The 24703-nt window shown below is 39.3% G+C and overlaps 2 protein-coding genes across 6 annotated transcripts; both read right to left on the reverse strand.

The window, feature by feature from the left end:
* Positions 1–874: 874 nt before the first annotated feature.
* Positions 875–7002, reverse strand: LOC115048646 (keratin, type I cytoskeletal 18-like). The gene is made up of 9 exons (XM_029510297.1): positions 6895–7002; positions 5889–6295; positions 5460–5542; positions 4772–4928; positions 3796–3960; positions 3538–3663; positions 2617–2834; positions 2228–2256; positions 875–2021 (listed from the first exon to the last, which is right to left on the reverse strand). Exons 2-9 carry the CDS (start codon positions 6285–6287, stop codon positions 1906–1908), a joined length of 1293 nt encoding a protein of 430 aa, XP_029366157.1. The 5' UTR covers positions 6288–6295; positions 6895–7002; the 3' UTR covers positions 875–1905.
* An 8217-nt stretch (positions 7003–15219) lies between these two features.
* LOC115049139 (LIM/homeobox protein Lhx6-like) lies at positions 15220–24244 on the reverse strand. 5 transcript variants are annotated; one of them, XM_029511134.1, is made up of 9 exons: positions 23872–24244; positions 23099–23229; positions 22398–22529; positions 21964–22085; positions 19528–19748; positions 18082–18182; positions 17193–17288; positions 16751–16922; positions 15220–15320 (listed from the first exon to the last, which is right to left on the reverse strand). In XM_029511134.1, exons 2-9 carry the CDS (start codon positions 23099–23101, stop codon positions 15238–15240), a joined length of 930 nt encoding a protein of 309 aa, XP_029366994.1. In that variant the 5' UTR covers positions 23102–23229; positions 23872–24244; the 3' UTR covers positions 15220–15237. The 5 variants fall into 5 exon arrangements, with proteins under 5 accessions (XP_029366994.1, XP_029366995.1, XP_029366996.1 ...); XM_029511135.1 differs by having other exon boundaries at positions 23099–24244; XM_029511136.1 differs by lacking the exons at positions 23099–23229; positions 23872–24244 and adding an exon at positions 22648–23087.
* Between the last annotated feature and the right edge of the window lie 459 nt (positions 24245–24703).

A 24703-nucleotide genomic window follows, 5' to 3' on the forward strand; every position in this document is an offset into this window, starting at 1 on the left:
CCTATACAGATTTGGGAATTCACAGTTGGGGCAGCAGATGTGTAACTCACTAGCATCTTGCATTCGCCCTCTTATTTGTGTATGTGGGCTCTAATGTATGCTGTCGTTATCTCATTCATATTATTTGTGCCTTAACAGCACAATTATTTTTAATCTACACTACACTAATAAACCAAAAGTGTTCTTGCTTATAAATATTACCACGAAAAAACAATTGTGAAACTTGGCAGAGACAAAATACTTCAGTAATCTGCGATAAAACTACAAAACAGAATGACAGACCCGCTTTGCCAGGCATGATATGATCAAATGATATTAGTTTCACAAGAGATTGGACCAGATTTCTGCATGTCTCTACCTGAAATCTGAGGCAAAGAACACAAAACTTTGACACAGTTTTTACCTTTTATTTAACTGAGTTCACTGTCTCGAAGCTTCCATGGCATCTGACCCAGAAAGAGCTTTTATGCAAAGCTCTGTTTGTTCCTCATTGGGCAGCTTGTTGTTCACTGATCTTGCACAGGAGTAACACTGTTTCTGTTTCATGTATCTACAAAATAATCATATTTACTTTAACAATTGCATTGTTTACTCTGTTACTAAATAAATGAAAAATAAATAACCATATGAAGTGATCTGTATGCCAATTCAAAGTAAGTATTGGAAACACAAAACCTGCCCAAACAAAAGCCTGTCACCTGATACTAGTGTGTACAATTTGTAGTTTCAGTGCTCTCAGTATTGAATCCCTTGTTTCTCTCTTCATTTTTTTCCTTCAGTATCATCCAAAGTTTCTGTTTGAGCTAAAAATCCATCTAAAAATGACAGGAACACTTAATTTTAAACACAGAATTTTTTTTATTGACACTGTACATCTGTTTTGGTTGATTTGTTTATTTCGCAAATTAAACTAGGTTACAATTGTCCCATTACAATGTTAACGGCTAAACTATTGTGCAAAAACAGCTGATGCTGTTGCAAATACAAGACATTCTCTAGAAAGCATTAGTTTACAGTGAAAGCAAATTTCAAACAATTAATAGCATTTATTAAAACCTTCAGAAAATGTCCCCAGTCAGACCTAAAGGAAACAGTTTGGCATTTTTTGAAATACTTTTTTGCTTAAATGCAAATACAAAAGTCTCAAGTCTGTGCAATAAGAATGAAGCTGAAGCTCGCAGTTGGTTAACTAAGGTTAACTTAAAAATACTTAGGTTTTTGTCTGAATTAAACTAACCAGGTAAAACCTGTAAATAATTTGTGAACATTAAAGGTGCTGCACAGTCCACTGGACAGTCAGGGTGGCTACGCTAAGTTAAACTAACAGACTCCTGGCTCATATTTAAAACAAAAACATGAAAGCAATTTGAGTTCTCATTCAATCCTTGGCAAGAAGACTAAAAAGCCTTTTCCTAAAAAAATGACAAACTATTCCTTTAAATTAAATTGGGGGGATTGTGAAAGGCCATTCATGACACAAGCAAACAATAAAATTCTTAAGACAAAATGTCCTCCTACTAGATTTCCAAATGTTTTACATCTTGATGACAAACTCCATCTGCTGAGGAAGACTGTGGCTGCAGTTGAAAGCTCAGGAAAAGCTATGAAGTGAATCTTGGATTAGGATTGTTTTTATCAGATCAAATGATGTTGGCATTCATTCCACAGCGATTCACACATTTCATTAGCCCCATACAGGCAAATAGTTCTTGTAGGATTCACAATGAAACTGATTGTATCATGATCATGAATTTCCTCTTTTATAGTTACATTTTTAGAAATATATAATTTGTTTTTTGAACTTAAATCTTATCTTCAGGAGGGATCTTAAACAAGAGAGTTGTGGTAAAGCTTTGCCACAGACATCAGGTACTTTGAGGTTAACTGACATTATTGCTCTGCTGCTCATTTTTTGCGCTCTTCAATTTGCTCCACCTCGCTGGACTCGTCGACAACTTTTCCGTTGATCATGGTCTGGGTAACAACTTTTACAATCTTCCTGGTCCTTACATCAGGGTCTTCTGCAGCACAGAGTTAGACCAGGATTAGACACAGACAATACTGAATGACACTGATTGTTCTTCTTTACTGAAAGGGGACTGAGTATCACTAAAGAAAAGTAAAATAACCATACAATAAGTGGTTTTACACAAGTCATAACCCTGAAATGAAGCAATTTGATGCATTGTTTTGCTTTATGAAAATAAAAGCACATAAAATCACGTACTTTTAGGAGGTGGATGTGTTTCTTTCACCCTGAAAGGCAATAGAATATGTTAATCCAAGAAAGTAAAGTACAAAGGAGAAGTCTTGTTCACTTATTAACTAACGCTTATATTTACTTTGCTGCAATGAGTAGATTAGAAAGTTAATACATCTGTCTGTTTAGCTGCAAAATGCTCCATTTTGTTTACAGTTAATCTCAAAGCAATTTTTGAATTGGATGAATGAAACAATACAAATGCTGAATGACCTGGAAATTGATATAAAGCTCTGCAAATAGTGATAAATGATAATTTAGCATTTTTAAGAAAAACATGCTAATACACTTCTGAAATGCATGTGTGTCAATGTATGTATCTGAGTAACAACAGTGGTTTCCCATCCCTCACTGACATTTCCTCTCCTTCCAGCAGCCTCCTGTAGGTGGCAATCTCCATTTCCAGGTTCTGCTTGATGCGCAGCAGCTGCTCATAGTCTGTCTTGTTGCGTTGCATGTCCAAACGCAGCTGAGACAGTTCTTCCTCCAGCTGGGTCAGTGTAGTCTGTAAATGGTCCATCTCCAAGGAGTATTTGTGCCCCGTTTCTCCCAGGTTCCCCTCCAACACACTCACCTGTGAACAGTAACAACAAAAAACACGTTGTATACCTTTTATTTGCAGAAAACTCTCCAGGGTCCATTTAACTCAGATTGTTCACACAGATCATGATGTACTGTACTACTCCATATAAGTGAATACGTATTATGCCCAATATTTCTTTGTATGTTTACCTTTTGAGCACATCCATTCATGACCCCTCATCACTCAACAAGAAATACTAGACTGTTAGCGTCAGGATATCTCTCCATTCAACATTGTGTGTTCACTATCAGGCTGATCAAACACCCAAGAACCATATTTACCTCCATTGGACACATTTATATGTGTCATAATCCGTATTGGCCTGTAGCAGATGTACAAACAAAATGTTTGCATATTGGGTATGTATCTTGTCAGAGTGATTGATTTTTAGACCACAATGAAATTGCTCTGTGCACTTCACCCCTCTATTAGCTCTTTGTTGACAGAGAGAAAGCAGATGTTATCTACAGCTAGGCTCAATGTCTGTTCACTGTATGCGAGAGATGAGGTAAAGACAGGCTGAGTTTGAAAACTTAGTTTTAAGGGAAAAAAAAATCTTTGCTCACCCTCGTAGTAAGAGGACAGAATAGCTACAAACCAGCCTCTGGGGTTTCAGAGACTGTTCAGTGGGGATATTGGACAGTTAAAATTATAAGAAAGTTTAGTTCAGTTGTACCATTTGTTTGTGCTGTACCTGTTTGCGAAGACTATCAAGCTCAACTTCCAGGGCTTGCAGGAAGCGCCGTCTCTCACTGAGTTCACCTTGAGCACAACGCAAAGCCTCATTGCTTTCTTTGACCTCCGACTGCACTGCTTCTATCTGTAAATTTTGATGTCACACACATCCAAATTTCAGAAACCTATCACATAATATTGAATATCTAGTCTAGAGTATTACAAATATTAAATAATCATACCATAAAAATAGGGGCTGATTGATTTAGTGGCTGACCTTTTTCAAGTACCAGGCCTCAGCCTCTTCTTTGTTCTTGCGAGCGATTCCCTCATATTGGACCCTCAGCTCAGCTAGTATGGCCCCGAGATCAGGACTCTGAGCTGCATCCACTTCTACATTTACCTGCTCGTTGGCCAGACGTGCCTTGAGGGAGCTCATCTCCTGCAATAAATGAAAGATTGGAAGGAACAAACACTTAAATATCATCAAATATCACTGTGGTTTCCACCTCACACCCTGGACAACAAGCATTGAAGTACTGAGAACCCGTTGATCACAAAGCACTTTTGAAACCCCGGTGCTTTACACCTGCAGAGGCAGCTAACACCTTGTTTTTCCATTTAGAAATTTTTTGACTTCTAGAAAAAAATAACCCTCCTCCACCCTGTTGCATGATAAATGCTGATGTAGTTAGCAATTAAAATAAAGTTTTTTTTTTTTTTTTAAAGGAACGATGAGTCTTTTGTTGAACTATTATTGTTCCTGGTTAAATTTTTGATTATCTCAGAATGAAAATTGTCCAGCTTTTCTGTTTTCAGTCAAGTCAGCAAGGAGCAGCGCTGCAGCTCAAGCTGGGAGGTTCAGTCCACATCCTGGACACCACACCTGGCTATCTAAACACACACAATCCCTGTGGCTGAATGAGCTTTGACACCTGTGTACAGAAGAGTTTTCTTGGTATCTGTGGCTACAAAGACAACGGGTGTGTCCGTACACTTAACATCATCATGTTTCAGATACTCAATACGGTTAAACTTTATGAGTGAGCTATCACAAACTGCCAAAGCGCTGGTTAAGTTCCTTCTGTGATTTAGTTGGATTACACTAATAACAGACCATAGAGCTCAGAGAAGCCATTGTGCTCTCTATATTTAAACAAGACTAAGATTCACAACTTGTAAAGTGATTATCTTGATGAATAATAACTCAGTGATCATGTCCAACATGACCTTCCCCCTTCTGGGAATCTCACCTCATCGTGATTCTTCTTAAGGAAGTAGAGCTCCTCCTTCAGGCTGTCGAGGTCTCCTCTCAGAGTGGCAATGATCTGGTCATGGTCAGACTTTGCTCTCCTCAGTGCCTGACAGTCCCTCTCCACTGACTGGCACAAGGTAGCCTCTGCCTCCCATCTGCAAGCCCCCCCCCAAAAAAAAACAACTAAAAAACAAACAAAACACAAAGCACCAGACAAATCAAGAAGAATGGATCTTTGTGAAACTATAATGAAATGGTCATTCTTTTTTTTCAATTTTCATTGAACTAATGAAAACTCATGTAAGCCATGTGTCCTTTTCGCCGCTGGTACAGTAAATCACTGTCAGTTGATGCATTACTCTCTCACGCTGGCCGACAGATCACACCATCAACACATTGTGAAAAGCAGCAGCAGTGGGTGTGTCCTGGTTCTATCATCTTTTTTCCAGCTTCACTTTGCCAGTTGTGGACTCCCCAGAAATGGACGATGTCCCTCTGACCTGCACAATCTATCACGTCCTGCACTAACCAACAACGCTCCTGTAGGTGCCTGAGCACCGTGGGAATGGGGCTCTTATTTCGCAGCCTGACAGAAGGGTCATTTATTCACATTGCCTTGCAGTCTGGCGCTCCCATGTGAACACTCGCAGGCAAGTAAGAGAAAGGAACCTCTATGTGACACTCACTTGACCCTGAAGTCATCAGCTGCCAGCTTGGCATTATCAATCTCCAGCATGATACGAGCATTCTCCAGCGTCTTCTTTCTCACCTGAATAGCAAAACATGGAAAGTTCATTAAGTTCTGACATAGCTGATTAGATGTGATATCTGGGTTTTTATATAATGTCAAAGTACCCGTTTAGTTTCTGTACCTTGATGGCAGAAAAAGTAAATGTTCTGCCTACGGAAAGTCACTGTGAGCGTGAAATTCTGACTGGAGATCCTGGAACTGTTCAAAGGGTTGCTGCTGAGTTTATGCTCCTCTCATCACTGTCTTTGACTAAGCACTGAACTGTTAAATCTACCTGTTGGAGACCAGCTGTTTCAATGTTCTTAAATTAAAATGCTAACCCTAACCCATTAATTATGCAAAATTTCATCGACTGCGCACTGACCTCCTGCCCGATGGCGTGTGCCTGAGCCATCATCCCCTCGATGTCATGTCCTTTTGGAGCCCTGTCCAGCATGAGCTGCTTGATCTTCGCCTCCAGTTCAGAATTGGACCGTTCCAGTGAGCGCACCTTGTTCAGGTAGTTGGCAAGCCTGTCATTAAGGCCCTGCATCGTCTCCTTCTCACTGGCACCCACACCGAGGCCATTGAAGGAGAGGCTAGAGCCCAGCATGTTGAGGCCATTGCCCACAGAGACAGAGCGGGACAGAGACAGGGTGTTGACAGCTGATAGAGGCGAGACAGGAGACTTGGAGCGGATGCTGCGTCCGCTGTCCCTCACAGACATGCTGGAGAAGGAGGGCTGGCGTATGGAGTAGCTGCGCACAGAGAGGGTAGAGGCCATGGTGTCCACTGCAGAAGATCAAGATTCATGTTACTTTTATTACTGCTCTCATGAAGCTACATATTTGCATCTCTAGATGTACAGAAAAGGATCAGAAGGAAAAGTTGTATCAGTGAGCAAAACAAAACAAATCAACAAAACTGAGCATTTATTCTTGCAAACAATTATCAGGTTGAAATTTCTTTGGAAAAGGTCATAATAATGACAAAATCTTTCATCTTTTTGTGCTTGCTGGGTGTCTGTAGTTATTTTGTAGTTTTTTTTGTGTGTGTCTCTTTCTTGGTGTTTAGAATCAATCATTTTGACTGAAAAACAGTAACTCTCACCTTAGACTCCATGTCTGTCAAGCTAATTCATTAAGAGGTTATTTGACTTTGGGGATAGTTAAGGCTTAAAATAAAATATATAAAAATTAAAATATATAGCTGTTTTATGTCAGTACATTTTGCTGTATCCCTTGATCTGACGCAGAGCTTTTATGTGTTAGAGTGGCCTTGCTTTATATCTGCCTCTTCCTGTGAAATGGAAAACCTTTTCGCTCACTAAATAATATTTAGTAGGTATTTGTCAAGTAAGAATAGAGAACAAAGAACAAAGCAGAACTTACATAAAGCTCAGTTCTTCTGTAGGTCTTCTCTTGGTCCGTTCTTGAGCCCGATAAGTGTGAGTGACCGTTGTTAGTGAAATAGATTTCACAGGTGAATTTGGCTGCAGAGGCTCAACTAATGTCAGTGGGGAGGAGCCACTGTCGATGCGTCCAGTCCCACTGCAAAGACAAGGATGCAACTTGACACCTTGTGTGTGTCAGGGTGAAGATTTGAATTGAAGTTTGTTGTCCACAAGATCAGAGTTTTGAAATCAGTGGTTGAGACAGTTGATTCATTGCTTGTGATAATAAAATGAAATCAACACCCGCTGCTTTTTTTTTTTCTCCACATCTGAAATTTTATTAATTCAGTAATATTACTGATAATGGTGCCATGATGGTACTCATTTATTGATATAAACTGTTGTTTTAAATATGAGCATGTGTTTTAAATATAAAGAAATAAAATATAAGAATCCCTCTGAAATGTATTAGTATGTATTAGTATTTATAACCTGCAAATGGATCTATTTAGGTAAAATACAGTAAGCCGCTCTAGTGTATTTTGTTACAGTCCAGCACAATTTACAGCCAACAAACAGACGTTTTGCACTATATTTAGATTCATATATCCATACAGTGGAGTGAAACTCCTCTAGTCTTCATTCGACCTGACTGGTGAAACCCGGAGCACAAACCAGTGCGGCTAGTCAGCTGGAAACAGGCCACGGCTATCTCCACATTGACCCCATTGAGTAAGAACACAATGAATTCGGAGCGATGTGAGAAGCTGGCTTCACCTGAGGCTGGCCCGGTGGGGTGGGGAGAAACAGGAGAAAACAAAGGACGGACAGAATGAAAAGAAAGTGAAGACCCCTGAGAAATGTAGACAGAAATGCAAGGCGTTGGTCTGGCTGAACTGGAAACCTGGCTTATATTCATATACAGACAGAGACACACACCTTTTTGAAAATGTAATAAGTGTCAACTATCTCTCAGCCCCTCTCTTGCTCTTGTACAGTTTCTAATCCCCTGTTACTGTATTGTAAAATTCCTCTGCTGAGGATTATTGCCTCGTGGATCAGATCACACAATGACGCTGACCTGGTTTAGTGCCTTACATGTTTCTCACTCCACCCATCTACCCTGCAGACACAAATGAAAGATGAGGAAAAAATGCACACTTCATCTAATCCAATTGATCAGACAGAAATTTTAACAGCAAATAAAACAGATGTAATTTCAAGCTGGTTGATTCCATTTTAGCCTTGTCAGTGTGAAAAATTCTTTTGTGTTAATGAATACCTTTAAGCTATAAGGCTTTGATCACAAAAAGGGGAACTCAACACCAACAAAAGGTTTTCTTTGCTAATGTAATAAAATAAGGATAATTTCCTGTCCTCTAATTGCAGGAGCGCTGTAAAATTATACAGCCATTTGTATTATTTTGTAGAAGAATGTTTCTAGCTGCTTTTGATTCTACATAACTTGCCATAGAACAACACACCACAACATTTTTAAATTAATACAAAACAACAAATAAATAATTAAATGCATCTGTCCAAGTGCTATCCTGTGAGGAGATATTGTTATACTTAGATGACATGAAGGCATTTGTAACCACTTACTCAATGAACTTTGGGAAGATGTAGAATGGATACACCGCCACCTTGTGGATCAAAACACACACCGTTGATCATCAGTGAGCTTGAAACATTTGACATTAACCCAAACGATATTGATGCAAGTGATTATTTTTCATGGGAGCTGTTGTTTTATGTTCATAAGGTAATCATTTAATTCCTATACACCCTCTGTGATTTCATACAAATACAAATAAAGTTGTATTTAAATGTGTTGCATTACACAGAGAGGTCTTTCTTTTATCTGACCTAGACTCATTTATTTAATAAGGTGGATAAAACAACAAATAATGTTCCTATAAACTAGGGCAACTGAAAACTGCCATATATTGATGAGCTGTAAAATCCTCCAAAAAATGCCAAAAAGTTTCATCAACACCTCTAAGATAGCACACTACACAAACAAAAACAATATAGCCTGCATGAAGTATTTTCTGTAAGGCTGTTGTAATAGGCTGCATTCAATTTAGCTATGTGTATCTGATAAACTGCCAGATGAATGCAGAAAGTAAAATCCAGGAATACCTCTTTTAGAGAGTTGATATCGCCACCAGATCCTATAGCTTTGGCAACTCTTAGGAATCTGTCATTCAGCTTTCCTTCCATCAATCTTTGTGGAAAAATGCAGCGTGCTCCTGAGGTAATGGAGAGTACACTGACAATTAGGAACACTGTTAACTTAAGTAACTTGGCAATCCATCACTTTGTCCCAACAACAGCATTTCACACAGCCATTCCAGTAGCTAATTGCCCCATTTCCCAAATAACAAGACTGTATGTCCTGAACTGAATTATAAAACAAATGGTTTAGGGCAGATGTCAAAACATTTAAAATGCTATAATATCTATAATGCAGATTGAAAAACTAGCAGGACTGTATCCGTCAGAGTCGCTGTAGGTGCTGGAGACAATCCCGGCTGGCTAGAAGAACTTCATTTATTTAGTCTCAAAGCTGCTTTTGTAGTTTTCAATCAGTGTAGGACACTATAATATTCAGAACTTAGGATAAAAAATATCATAAAGGACATTTATTAAACATACATTTTCCTGAATTGCCTTTGAATAAATGACAGACTACAGAATTCCTAGAAAGATTAGAAGGAAAGCTTCCAGTATCATTCACTTGCTAATATAAAAGGCAAATAATATTGAAAAGCAGCTCGTTGCTCTGCCACTTTGATCATCTCAAACAATCCATAGTATGTAAACTTGAAAAACGTTCTGATTTCAGTGATTTCCAAACTCTCCAATCTTCCAATGTGCTGTAGCGCCACCAACTGTCCCAAACACGCAGCCAGGCATTTGTGCCTGAAACGCGCCTCGGGAGGGTAATTTAGATCCTGCTCCACGGTTTTATAAATCAAACTGAAGTGCTGTGATATTTCAAAAGCTGCTGTCGTCCCCCCAAAATAAACACATTCTGGGAACCTGCTGTAGAGTCCCATGTTTATTTTTGCATAGTGCACAGTTGGCCGTCAGCCTGGGTGAAGTGAATCATATGTTTCAGCTATTTCCTTGCTTTTCATCAACCTCTCCTCCTGCTCTGGTGTGCTACTGTAACAGTCATGCATTACACATCCAAAAAGTTTCTGATGATTTCTCGTGAATGCCCATAGTCCACCATGTTCTTCATATCCGTAGCCTTAAGTGAAATAAATTCATCTTGCTTTGTTTTGTCTCTGTTTGGAAACTTGATACTCAATACAGTTTTGTAGCGCTTTTATTGCCGGGGTTAAATGGAAGGCCTGTGCAACATCCACATTCAAACTAAACTCCCTAAGCCACAAAGTAAATTCACTGTGGTTCAGTTTGCCTGAGGAAAAAGCTGTTTCACCTAAAAATGTTCACTTATATGTTAACCCTCCCTCTGTTGTTGACGTGGACCTGATCTGAGGCCTCAAATACTCCACTCCCCAACAACATATTTAGTCACCCTCATTCCGAGAGACACTCAAATTGCTGGTTTTCTCGTGTGTCACCAAACAGCTGATGGATGACATGAAATTTAGATATGATGCCTAAAGTGCTTCCAGAAATAAGTAGTTGTTGTTGGAGGAAAACTCACCCTGCATTTTGCAGCTGGATGACACATCGGTTTGGTTTAGAACCCTGAAAAGCAAAGAAAGAAAAGCGTAATTGTCTTTCGTGTTACAGCGGGCGAAGGTTTATTCAAAGTTGAACCAAACGAAGTATTAATTGTCTTTAATATAACATAGTTAGAAGATTACATTTCGCCGCCATTTTGGATTGAACTGAGCTGTTAGGTAAGCTCCGCCCCTTCGTTACTGTTGCTGTTCATGAAGGGCCATGTGTGGTCACATGGTGCAGAGGGCCTTAGCTATTTCCCGCTGTGAACGGCAAAATCTGTCTGTTATAAACATACACACAAGTCAAACTAATTTTTTACCATTTTTTTTAAACAAATGCTTCCCCTGAACTTTCATTTCTCACTGTTCAAATGTATTTGTGTGCGCCTGCGCACTAACGTTTACCTCCGTTTGTTCCAGAACGATAAAATGTCTGACGTCATAACAGCTGAATACAAGTCGCGACGTAGAAATACGCAAATGAGTCGGCTCTCGAACGGGAGGAAGTGCGTTTGAAATCAAGACGGGGCCCTCAAAATAGGATGCACTTAAAAATACAGTCTTCTTTTTTACAGCCTACTGTCATGTTGCTAAAACGCCCTTTCCCCCCTCTCCGGATGACCCGTTTCAACATCGCTCAGCTTTGGTCGGTGATCTGCGGACTGACTGTTAGCATGCTAGGACCAAACTACTGCAGGTAACACGTGGATTCACACAGAAACTTTAAATAGGGGCATACCTTAGTTAATTGGTAGCCTTAAGTTTTTGTTTGGTAATTTGGGGAAAAAATACATCTGTTGTTTTGTTTTGCTTTTACAGTGAAACATAAGGTCTCTGTTCTGCTAATATGTGTCACAGTCCAAAACAGTGAATCTAAAGTACATATTCTGTCAAGAGGCATTCAATGTTCAATTCAATGTTGTGTATCAACTGCACAACTCACTGTGTTTCTGGAGTCCTTATGACTTAAAACAGTGATGAATAATGCCTAAAAAATGCTGTTGTTTACCTCTACATGTAATCCCTATGGTGATAAAGATTGGGTAGGATTTGTTTATCCCACAATATATTTTTAATCAGCACGTTTTAAATTTACCATCGACCCTTTTATTTAGAGGATGAAACTAAAAGATTGTCATACACATCAGCCTTTCGATTACTTTGCATAGCATCATCAGCTCAGTCAAGTAATATCCTCAAGTGAAGCAAGGAGTACAAAAACTCACAAAAAAATGGAGGACCTTGCCAGCATATGGCAACATCTGAAATAAACTTGAGGAAGGAGAGGCGGAGGAGGAGGAGGGTACTGATGAAGATGGCTCTTGTTGCAATCTTGCACAGAGGTTTTGTTGACTGTTGTGCAGGGGAGAGCTCATCAGCATGAAGGAGAGAAATGTGAATACGCAGAGACGAGGGGCACTGCAGTGTATCTGCTCATTAGGCGGGCGACGCTGTAATTCAGCAAGCGAGCAGCACTGCAATCAGGGGCCTATTCATTAGCATGGGGGGCCCGCTTTCATCTGCAACCACTTGAAGCTGCCAATCACCGAGGCGGACGCATGACAGGATGACAAAACGGGGTGGCTTAAATGCTTGGGGATGCTTGTGCATGGAGAGAGACATGTCTAAATGCTGCCTGGTATCTGAGAGGGACTTAAATGGGAAAGAAATGTGCGTTTTTACAGTGTAGTACTGGCAGGTGGCCCAAACTGTGTCAGCCTGATAATCATCTCTCTGCTCAGCATGAAGACAGCCTTTGTTCTAGGATTTCACAAGGAGCAGAATCATTTTCCTGAACAGGTTTCCTCCTGGATTCAATTGATTGAAAGTGATTGATTAGAATAAAGTTTGATTTAAAGGTAAAGTTTGGGAAAGAGTAAGACTGCTCCATCAGTTGACTGATGTCCTACATACAGCAATTTTACATCACAGTTTTCCTTTACATACAAATACACAATACAATATGCTCCCTCACAAAGACACACATAGAAGTACTTCACACACACCTGGTTGAGTCACTATTTTGGGCATCTTTATTTAAATCTCTCAGCTGGATAAAGAAACCATTGTGTGTATGTTTTTATCCGCTGTAGTACTGCAGTCTGTGTGGAGGCAGTGCTGGGTCTAACTGTTGCATTTTTGACATTTCTGCTCTGCCACAAGCAGAATGAAACATTGCTGTGACTTAAACTGTATTATGTATTATGTATGTGTGATCCAACCCTTTCTGCTTTTTCACGCAAATTAGATGTTTATGTTGAGGAAAACTGTTCAAAATGAAACAACCATTTGACAAAATACACAATCAGCAACTTAAACAAATCCTAAATCTTCTAACTGTACATTTCCTCATGAGTTGAAAATTTATCAGTTACTTTTTTTTTTTTTTTGAGAATTAAAGGGAAGATTGATAATGCGCATATGATTAAAAAAAAAAAAAAAGAAGACAACGCTAGCACCCAATTCAATTAGCACTAAGACTGGAGAAAGACAGACAGTAGCTTGGCTTTCTTTGGATGTCACAAAATATGCATGAACACTTTTAAAGCCTACTGTGTAAATGTTTTGGTGTCAGAGATAATGATTAATCCTGACCTTTAGAGGCATGCTTTATTTTCCTTTACACAATCAAAATATGTTGTTTATAAATAAATAACTGCATATAACTATTTATATCATAGCTGCAGATGTGCAGGATCCCTTTTCTATGTGTATATGTAGCACTGGAATAGGGCTACTGATAATTACAGCTACACAGCATGCCAAATATGAGTGGCTGTTTTAAAGCTACACAGCTCATGCTCAAGAGGGCAGTATCTCAGCTGCTGTGTTTAATGATAAATACTAGATTATGGTGGGATTATATGAAGTGATTGGGGGAAAACAATACAGTTGGGTGGCATCACAGCGGCATAGTGGTTAGTGCTGCTGCCCACAACAAGAAGGTTGTGGGTTCAGTTCCTGGGCCTGTGGTCTTTCTCTGCAGAGTTTGCATGTTCTCCCCTGCTTGCGTGGGGCAAATACATCATATTTAGGTTGATTAGTGACTCTAAATTGTCTGAGTGTGAGTGGTTGTTGGTGGTTGCCTGTCTCTGTATGTTGACCCTATGATGGACTGGTGACCTGTCCAGGGTGACCCCGCCCTCACCCAGTGTGAGCTGGTATTGGTTCCAGCACCCCCTGCGACCTGGAAATTGGTGCTACAACAACTGAGGAAATTTAACACACCAATGCGGGCTGAATAAAGAAATTAAAGATGTACTAAAGATAGGCAAATTTTCTTTTCCCTTTAAAATGTTTTGCTTAGCACAAACCTCCATCTTAAAAAAACCCTCAAAAACTTATGGGATCTTCCATCAAAATGTTTGTATTAACGTAGAAATGTTGACATCAGCAGATAAGTGAGCTAATATTTTAAAATACTGATAGTGCTATCAGCTACCTGCATTGGTCCTTAGTTTCGAAAATGCACCTATGCTGAAAAGAAAAAAAAGCCACATTGATCCAGTTTGTAATACCCAGATATAACAATATCTGTTAACTCAAAGTCTCCCAATCATTCTCTCCATCACAGCAGCCTAAGTGCTGTCAGTCAATGTAATAACTGTAGATAATCTGTTTTAAAAGGCCTCACAAAAGGCACAACACTGCCCCCTCAACAGCTTTGCTTTGAGTGAAAACCTTGATAATTGTTTTCACAGGACGATTGATCACATTTCCTGTTGAGTACAGCATGTAAATTGGAAATGATGTGTAGGTCTGTGGAAGGACATTGTTCTCAATAACAGGTTACTGCAGGTGCTTAGCTTCTGGCTTTCGACCTTCACATTTAACTATAGCTCTCCAAACAGGGCTTGTTTGTACTGCCAATGGGGATGCATTCACATTTCTCTGTAATGGTTAAATATGTTAGTTGTTTGTTTGTCTGGACATTTTCCAGACACACACACATACACACACTTCCTGATTAATTAGTGAAACACTAAAATTCCCATAACAGATCTGGTACATTTTATTAAACCGTAGCAGTATTTACAATGTACAATCACTGAATTATTCCATTTCAAGACACATTTAAAAGTGCTTTTTAAAAGTGAAGTTTTGTTCTGAATAAATAAGAGTTTCCATTTTCTGACAACAATACAACAACAAACACCAGTAAATCTGCAAATGTGCTCACAAAATAATAAACAAAATAATACAACAAATGCTGAGGTTTTACTGTAATACTGCTACAACTTTCCTTTTTTCTTCTTTTTTGAAAGCTCTTTTCGCAGCTCCATAACTAAAATACCTTGTAAGAGTTGGATAAACCACAGGAAAAAGAAATCCTGACCTGATGAATTGCCTTGTGTCCAGTCACAAAAGGGAAAAGGAAAGTGGTCTTCTTTTTTGCTCCAAAGAAACCAAATCAAAACAAAAATAAAACAAAAACAAAACTCCCATGTGGGCACAGAGGTGGCACATTTCTCCCATCACCAGATTCTGCTGCCTTTAAAAGACAGGTTTTGTGCTGCAGTCTCACAACGAAGAATCCAACTGATTGAAAACGGGCTCCCAAAGTCCTGCTGCCCAAACAGAGCAGATTACTGATAATATGTCCCAACTGATTTTTGAAAAGTGGACCCAGGAGGTCAGCGGCTGATGGGAAGCTGTGGTAAGGAGATAGACGAATGGGTCAAATGACCTGGAGTAGCGAGGACGGAAAAGGGATGAGCTGCATTGAGAAGAGACAAGAAACAACATGAGTTTGGGCAGCAGTCAGAGCATACTATGAGATTTATCTGAAGAAAATGCAACTGAATAGAGTTAAAGACTCAAAGCTCCCAAATGACAATTTACAAACCAGAGGCAGAAATCAGTCTGCAAAGATCATCCAGTGTAAGAAAAGTGATTTAGATCCATGTTTTTAAAACTGCAACACAGTGACCCAAACTTGTCCCTTCAGCACTTAAAATGTCCACTTTTACTTCAACTGTTCAAAAATTTAAAATCTGCTCATCAAACTTTGAAATATGCTCAATTTACACTGAATGAATCAGGAGCTAGTAAAATCAGGGGCTTCCTAAAATGCTAGAAGAGTGGCAAAAAATTAAATGACGAGAAACAAGGTCAAAACAATCAGAAGTTTTAGAGGATAGAAGAAATAAATGATCTGAAGATTGGGGGACAATGTCGTTTTTAACAGTGATATTCACCAGAGCCTACAAAGTAAAACCTAACTGCCATGAGAAGAAGGCAAGTGTTTGTTTTTACTGGAGTGTAGTCAGTCCAGAGAATATGAGCTGGCTGGTTAAATTGCCTATGCACTGTTTAACCTGTTAAGTCTCTGATAAGTGTGTTGCTGTGCTCCATAAAGTCCATCATTACGCCCAAACTGGCGCTCTCTATCCCCAAACTGTAAAATTGCTGTGCCCCAGCGTACATTTACATGTACTTTTACTCAAGGGCTGTACTCCAGTACAATTTTGAGGTACTTGTGCCTCCTTATATTCCTCTTTCTTATCTTCGTTTATACTCTTATCATACAGGAACTTTAATTTTTGCAAAGTCCGATTGGAACCATGCACAAAAAGATTTTATAATATGGCATGATTTAAAGTGCTGGACCGCAGACTTTGAAGTACAACAGTACATCATATTTTAGTGACTCTAAAATTACAAGGAACAATAACTGTCAAATGTATTCAAACACTGATACCATATGCCAACACTATAATATTGACTGATATGAAAATATATTAATCGGCATCTTATTTTAAATGTCAAATCAAAGTATTTAAACGCTTCTAAAGCTGTCAGATAAATGAGGTGCAGTAAGTTCAGTATTTCCTTCTGGAAAGTACATATATACAATAGCATGCAAATACTTTGCACTTTAAAAAATTTGTTTGAGTGGGATCCCTGAGTAAATGTACCTCTCTGCATATTTTATGATGTTACAAAGACATGTTTAAATTGCAGTTCGAATCCCAGCTGATTATGGGGTTTAATGCTGGGGAAAGAGATGTGGTCCTGAGTAAAATCACATGATCACAGCCTTTAAAACAGTCTGTGTTATTATATTACTCAGCTTCTTTTTTTTTTATGTGTGTCTATATTCTCTTGTTTCTTAAAGTGGCCCTAACACAAAGATCTGACACTCACTGTCCAGGTATCCTTGCAAGGCAAGTAAATGTGGTCGATCTGGGCTGCTGAAGGGCGAGTAGTGGATATCTTCTGGCAGTGATGGAGGCATCCTGGATAATGGAGCGCTCTGAGAGAAACTGCTCTGAGGTGGCTGTTTTTTGTGTCGTGCACGGCAGTTCTGAAACCAAACCTGGGAAATATTACAGGTAATGTGAACATGGGGTGATGTCCTCTGTAATAACACAGTACAGACTAAGATTGACCATTTTTTGAAATAGTCTAATTTTACATGTTTCTAGGAGCCTGAAAAGAAAAAACAACAGTACAACTAGAGTCCAAACTACATATAACTTTGTAGATCTTTCCGATTACATTAATCATATTGCAGCCTCTTTTCCATTTGGTATTATTCACAGTAAACTTGGGCCATATTTTTAAATGGCGCGTTATTGTCACCTACCTGTATGACTCGTCTGCTCAATCCCGTCATTTCTGCCAGTTTCTGTAAAGTTTGAGCGTCTGGGTTGTTGTCCTGGGCAAACTGAGTCTGCATCACCTGTGAGGACAGACAGTATGGACCAGTATCTAATACAGCACAGCGTTAGGTGGAGGAAAATAACACGTGTACATCTACTCAGGAAATGGAATTGACAACCAAGTTCAAAATAAAAGATTGATTGATTGATAAATTGTCCCAATATTAATCATCAGCTGTTAACTTGTCAAATATGTTTCTTGTCTTAGATGACAACTGTATGTGTTGGATTGTGGAAGGCCTGAAAAACACTAAACTACTGGCAGAAGGCGTTATCAACTTTATCAAGCTGGACAAGACAGTTTGAAACACAGAATCATCACGTGGCAGACGCTCATGTACTGATTGAAACCAAAATCTAAACATGAGCTCATGTCTCAACTAATTGCCTTTGTAGATTCAAATGACCTCTGTCCATGTAACAGAGACACTGACTGACCATGAGAGAGAGGGACCCCGGCTGTTTGTTATGGTTATCAAGCTTATCAGTGCTTTCACAGCTCTGCTAAAAACAGGCAGTGAACATTTGTAGTAATTGACATGTGAATGGCCTGTGTGCAGGCATTTCCTGAATAAGAGAAGACAGACTGAAGCAAGAAGAACTGGTGTAATGCGAAGAAAAGTCCTTTATGCCGGTTTTATAAAACAGACATTAATGGATTGATCAAGATTAATCCAAATAATCATCAGCTGCTGCCTTAACTTAACTGACAGGAGTAACATCCTACTTAAACATTAATGCACAAGTAATAATAATGCAATTTAGTGCATAATATTGAACATATTGCTTCTCACAACACAGAGCAGAATCTACCTGAAGTTGCTCAGCGGTGAATGACGTCCGTGCTCTCTTGGCTGGTTTTGGTTGGCAGTCCTGATCAGATGGTAAAGCTCCTTCCAGAGTCAACCCTGTGCCTGAACACAATCACAGCAAGTTTTTTTTCTCATGTCACTTCACCTCCACAAAAGTGATAAATAATTAGTCAAAGCATAGTGGGGGATAACGCAGCACAACAAATTTTGTGCCATAAAAGTGAAGATTTGTCTATTCACGATTAAAATGTTTGCCTGCACTGTTCCAATTATTTATACAAATTTATACAATCATGACCCAAAATCGTTAAACCGGTTACTATCAGAGTGAGGAATACAGCAAAAGGCCAGGCTAATGTCAATTTAAGGATCCGTGTGGACCATGATGGACTTGCGTAGAAGTCCATCATGTTCCAACTCTCTCCTATCATTTTGCTTTTTATCTTATGATGTTAACACAGACAAATATTGGTATTTCATGGTCACAACAAAGCACAAGGAAATTGGATTTTTTATTTAACTTTTTTTTTTTTTTTTTTGATACACTTAATCTGATGATGATGTTATATAACTGCAATGCGGAGCAGGGCTCACAGCTCTCACAGCACATCTGTGATGCTGTCAGCCAGTGTTGGATGAAGCGACTTTAACAGCGAAGTGGAAACTTTAGAGCTCAAGTGATCAAAAGATGCCTGAATATTTAGTGTAATTTCTTGCCCTGACCAAGGACGGATTACTAACCAGACAGTGGGACGGTGGCCAAACCCTGAGAAACCCCACTTGGACCTATACAATTAGATTAATTGCAAATTTATTGGCAACAATGAATAAAACTATCAACTATAATGCATCCTCCATGTTGTGGCTGTGGTCTTGAGGAGGGAACTTGAACTGTTTACTGATACCAATCTGATTTGTTGTAAAGTTGTTTTATCAAACTTCAAGTAACTAAAACACCGTAAACCTCAGGCTTGGTTGTATTATTCTACAACAAATTTAAATCTACAGCCAACAATCATTTTCAGTCAGTCTCATTAATAATTGTTTTCTTTAACAATTAATAAGCTGTTTAGTCATTAAAATGTCTGAATAGTCATAAACATAATTCTGTTTTATGTGAAGCTCAATACTGATAAATCCAGTTAAAAGTTGAATGTCCTGATTTAGTGTTATAGAAAACTACAATAGGACCCAAATATTCACAAAAGCTACTACCAGAAATTTGTCCTTAAAATTTGATAAGCATTTCAGCTGTAGAGAGCAGTGTAATATTCCTGGGGAAGCCTGAGAGAAACTGACACGTGTAGTCGGCATCAATATGGGGCCCCACCAACACACTTTTGCCCTAGAGCCCCTGCAGAGAATTAATCAGGCCATGACGTTTGTGTATTTTTTCTGATGGATCATCAGAGGCCTTAAGAGATGCATTTCTGATAGTATCTCTTACCGTTTTCAGCAGCCCTGCGGAGGTTGTCCAGCATGATGTCGTAGTGGCTGCGGCAGAGCACTCTGCCCTCCACCAGCCCAAACTCCTCCCCGGTGGAGAGCTGCCTCTTACAGGAGAAACAGGCAAAACAGGCCAGGTGGTACACACTACCCCGAGCCCGACGCACCCAGTCGCTGGCGTACACCTGCCGGCCACACTGGGCACACTTAGTACCGAACCTACTGTGAGGAAGAAGGAAAAGAGCCGGTTGTGTTATTTTTCTCCTCAACAGAATCTTATAAAATACACTGAACCTGCCCACTCACAGCTGCAACAAAACTTACAGTCCATTATACATCAGTTGCATTAACTGTTTTTGTTTAATCTTGGTAGTTTTAATATTTTTAATCTCTAGATTTGATATTTACTCTGTGTGTATCTCATCTAGTGTTTTAAAATGTGCCTAAATATATATGGGCTTTTTTTTCTGCTGTGGACCATCCCATAATTTAGTGCAACTGACGCTCCTCTCTCAAACTCACACTGTAAAATGATTTTCTCTGTGAAACACCATCTGCAAAATGTTCATATCTCTGTCAGATGCAGTGCACCGCACTACACAGATTATATATAAGACTGATATCCAGACTGATATGATTCATCCAGCCATCCCCATCTGATTTTTTTTTTTTTTTTCCACCTGTTTCTGTGGTGTTTAAAAAGGATAAACCATCAGCTTCCAACCTGAAGGTTCCCCATCCATAAAATGGATTCTAAAAACAAAACATTTCTCAAATTTTTGCCACCTCTTTATTTTGAAACAATGAACATTTTCCTTATTTGATCTCTAAAAATCCTTTAAAACGGGCAATTCAGGAAGGACAACCAGGCCATCAGTAAACAGCACTGCATTCTAATGGATTACAAACAGGATCACTGGGCACTACTGTCCCTAATTAGCTTTTAGAAATTATTCCTCTACTCTAACACATTCTAGAGAAAGTCTTTGAATCGGTGTGTTATTTGTCTGAAAGCTTTGGATTCAATTTGAATATACTAGTGTCACTTGGTCTTAGCTACAACACTGGATATTCTACTTCATCCGAAACCTTCTGAGAATCACTGTCTTTGAACGGCAAACGTTTTGGCTCTTCATGTCCCTTTGAACCAAAGCGATATCAGTGCTGAGCTGCAACTCTTTATCACAAGTTGCTTGCGTCTACAAACTGAACAGCTGTACCAAACAGTGATTTTCCTTTTTCAAGGTGTTCCACTTGAAATGAAGCGGAAACAGCCCATAGATAAGCTACAGCACCTCAGACTCTTCTATCAGTTAGTCACAACCACACTCATTAATTCATGAAACACAGTGTTATGTGTATCTACCCGTCTATCTACTATTGAGGGGTCTATTATTTGGCGTCGTCTTTCCCTATAAATCAGTGCGTTTTGACTTTTCTGTAAACAGCCTGGGAGGAGGGTCGGAGGAAAGACAAGCCAATAAAAACTGGGTTTTTGAAAAAGTGAGTTAAATCCCATAAGGCTTTAAAATGGACATTTATGGCACAGTCCCACAATTAGACATGAGGTTAACTAATAATGCTAAACCAATTCTCAATAAATTAAGAAGACTGTCTTGCATCTTGGAGAGTTAAAGATCAATTAGTTGTAAAAAAAAAAAACATCTATCACCAGAACAAAATAATCTTTATGCCATCAGTCAATGTTCTGTCTTTCATAGTGAATTTATTCTTCTCTATTCAGATGTTAGGAATTAGAAAAAAAAAAAAAAAAAAAAAATTTTCGTGTCTGCTTGGCTTTTTATGATTAAGAAAAACAACAGGGCAAATTATTTTCAAATACTCACTTAAAGCATCAGCTCATATATAAGAAATATCACGATTCAAAGATGGAAGGACATCAGATCAGGGCTTTGCACAGACGCAGTTACACGACGGGAATATTTGCACAATATAAAAATAAACAATAAAAATAATCGCCCCGTCGTTTTTTCCATATAAATATTGTTTTGTCTGCTTATATTTATTTCCATTAATCATTTTATTTATTTATTTATTTGTTTGTTTGTTTATTTTGAGTCAACTCTAGTGAAACAGATAGTTGTTAGAAATTATAAACTGGTTTGCCAATTTTCAATCTACATTTAAGGATGGGTTACGTGAAAAGAAGGGTAGAAAATAAACATTTGAATCGCCAAATAAATCGATGTAATTTTGATAATTGACAAATTTTAGCTGAAGCTCGATCGTAACGATAAGGAGCGAATTCATTAGGAAACACTCACTCACATTCATTTGAAAGAATAAGATCCAATTCCCCACATCCTGTTTGTGTTAAACCCCAGGAATCATTCTTTGTAAAAACGAACCTCGGTGAAAATGTGAAAGTCGTGTCTTCAGCTTCCCCAAAGTGAAATGAGAACAGAACAGATCTTACCTGAAATAATCCAGTTTGCAGTAGATTTCCTTGTTTTTGACGTAGCAGCTGGTGTGTTGGCGCAGAGACGCTCTGCACACCGAGCACTCCAAACAACCCAAGTGCCAATTCAGGTTGTTGACCTGTGGACATGAAACAATACACAATCACACAATCACACCCTCACATCAATGCACGGCTGAGTGCTGAACCAGAAATATTATCATCAGTCAGACAGGCATCTTTTTGTCCTCAATGACAAATTAAGAAAATTACTTCTTTTTTTTGATACATTTTCTAAGAGAGGAAAAAAATATTAACGCTGACTACAGTTCTCCATAATTTCCTTGAGATCAGTCTGTGTTATAAAGACAAAAATAAAAGGATTAGATAATAGAGAAATAAAACCTCCAAACCAAATGGATCAGGCAGATTTAATTTTCCTGACGGCTCACCTTCAGCAGGTACCGGTCGTGGATCTCCATGCCGCAGCTGGCGCACTGGTTCTTGGCCGCCGGAGGAGAGCAGAGGCAGGCGGCCTCCGACGGGCTGGACTCGGCGGACTCCTTCTTCACCTCCGACTTAGACTGCGGCAGAAAAGATGAGTTTATTCCAAACAGGCCTCGTTTCATCCCCACTAATACACACACACACACACACACACATTTATTTTAAATATAAGTTTAATTTTCAGAGAATAATTACTAGGAAAAAGAAATAAAATAATATTTCCGTCCTAAGCAGTGATGCGGTGAAAACACGAAGATCCAACTGTGGGAAAAAAAACGCTGAATTATCTCTTTATTATTCCATACTACATTCATATTATGCAAATGGCCCATAGGCTGACGTATATCTGCTGATTCAAAATCTCTGCCTCCGTTCACGTTTAACACTTGAGACACTAAAAAGTTTCGTTTTGTGGATGTGCCGATTAAAGTGGATCAACTGTGTGGACCCAGTGGAAATCCGTGATGATAGGCGCCTATGGGTGCAGCCTGCGGTCCTCTCCTGGTGTGCCTCTGACTCTGAGCTCCCCCGCTTGCAAAAAGTTTAAGAGAGCAAGAAGGGGAATCGACGAGACCTTACTCAGACCGAAAGACAAAGAAATCAAAAGATTGCACAGCAGAAACTCTCCCAGATGTTTGTGACTCACCATTTTCGGATCTTGAACGCTGCCTATTTGGAGAGAAGATGGAGCTTGCTCTGCGCATTACGCATCCCTGCCCCAGCCCACACTATATCCGGTCCAAAACAACGAATAACAGTTTCTCCTGCATTTAAACCCTGGCAACAAAAGAAATTTTGATGCAATTAGAAGGAGGGAAGGGGGCGAAAAAACTATATATGATCGATCATTCCTCTTGTGCGCAATAGGAGGCTGTATTCCCATGCAATCAAACGCAGTGAAAAGAAAGGATGGCACTATATCTGCAATTAGCGGTGGATTGAAATGCTTCGCCTGATAAGAGGCAACCCGAGTGTCAATTTCATCTGTCAATCAAGAAAAGGCAACCGAGCCACCCAGCCAAGAGAGAGAGAGAAAGCGGCACATCCTAATTTCAAAAGCTGTATAATCGAAAATCGAAAAATCTTCAAAGTGAAGAGGCTCAACTGGAGATCAGTCTATTCATAACAGACAATGTGCAGAAACTGCAGCTGATCTTGAAGCATAAAGGAGCTTGATTGTCTTTTTCTCATGATGGACCTATTTAAGTACTTGAGGCTCCCCTGGGTGATTACAGCTGCTTTCATAAACTGCCAAAAAATCCGCGTTTGGGTGGCAATCCGGACTCCGTGTTGTCCTTCATTTTGTCGAAATGAACTGGAATGTAAGATATGTTAATTACCAGCTAGGGTATAAATATTGGAGGCAGTGAAATGAGAAGAGGGGGCCTATGGGGAATAAGAAAAACATATACTTCATACATGGAGAAGCTCCCGAAAGCAGCGAAAACATCGTCCGATGAAAGTTTGTGCGGAACATCACAGAAAAAATGTAAAAATAAATCCGAAGGACATGGCTGTTCGAGCAGGCTCTTCTCCCACAAACACTCCTCTCCTCTTTTCCTCTGTGTGTGTGTGTGTGTGTGTCTGCAAAATAATCCGACTTGAGCTTCCAACTTTGGGGAAGTGGGAATCAAACCAGTGGCACCAGCAGCACCCTCCCAGCTTTGATGGTCCGCTGTGGTTCCTTCTTCTTCGTCTCCTACTCCTTCTCCTTCTTCTTCTTCTTCTTCTCTCCGCCTCGGCTCAGGAGTTTACACCCAGTCCAAGTCACACACAGGATGTGATGCTGCAGCTCAGTGGACCAGCTCTGGTCCGGGTTTGTGCTCATTAGGATTCATTAAAAAAGACCCCAAAACATCATAAACTTTGGCTGAAAACAACCAAACAAATGAAATTTGAAATATCTTTTTCTTTTTCTTTTTTTTTTTTTTCTGGAGGCATGGCAGCAGATCAGAGGCCAGTCAGTTTGTTATTGAAATGACTTCTCTGCTGTGTGGAGAGTGATGGAAGCAGTTTACGATGGAAAAATAGAATTTAAATTTAAGTAAACTCTTACACTTTTCCTTAAGTTTCCTAAGAGTTTGTAATTGTGTAGAGTATAAATCAGTTTGAATTCAAATGGCTCAAGGCAGCAGATTTATTGAAAACAACCCTCACATGAACACAAGTACTTTGGAACTTATTTTTGTTTTGATTTTATATATATATATTTTTTATCTGCTATGTTTTTCCTTCTTCCAGTACTTAACCT

This window comes from Echeneis naucrates, chromosome 9 (assembly GCF_900963305.1).
Source record: "Echeneis naucrates chromosome 9, fEcheNa1.1, whole genome shotgun sequence".
NCBI classification, from domain to species: domain Eukaryota; kingdom Metazoa; phylum Chordata; class Actinopteri; order Carangiformes; family Echeneidae; genus Echeneis; species Echeneis naucrates.

Coding starts and splice junctions, on each gene's coding strand:
- LOC115049139 (XM_029511132.1), bottom strand. CDS start 22,574: ATGAAACGAGGCCTGTTTGGAATAAACTCATCTTTTCTGCCGCAGTCT. Junction 22,086..22,397: donor ACGACCGGTACCTGCTGAAG/GTGAGCCGTCAG, acceptor TCATGTCCACAG/GTCAACAACCTGAATTGGCA. Junction 19,749..21,963: donor TGCAAACTGGATTATTTCAG/GTAAGATCTGTT, acceptor TCTTCCTCACAG/TAGGTTCGGTACTAAGTGTG.
- LOC115048646 (XM_029510297.1), bottom strand. CDS start 6,287: ATGGCCTCTACCCTCTCTGTGCGCAGCTACTCCATACGCCAGCCCTCC. Junction 5,543..5,888: donor CACACGCCATCGGGCAGGAG/GTCAGTGCGCAG, acceptor TTTGCTATTCAG/GTGAGAAAGAAGACGCTGGA. Junction 4,929..5,459: donor GCTGATGACTTCAGGGTCAA/GTGAGTGTCACA, acceptor GGGGGCTTGCAG/ATGGGAGGCAGAGGCTACCT.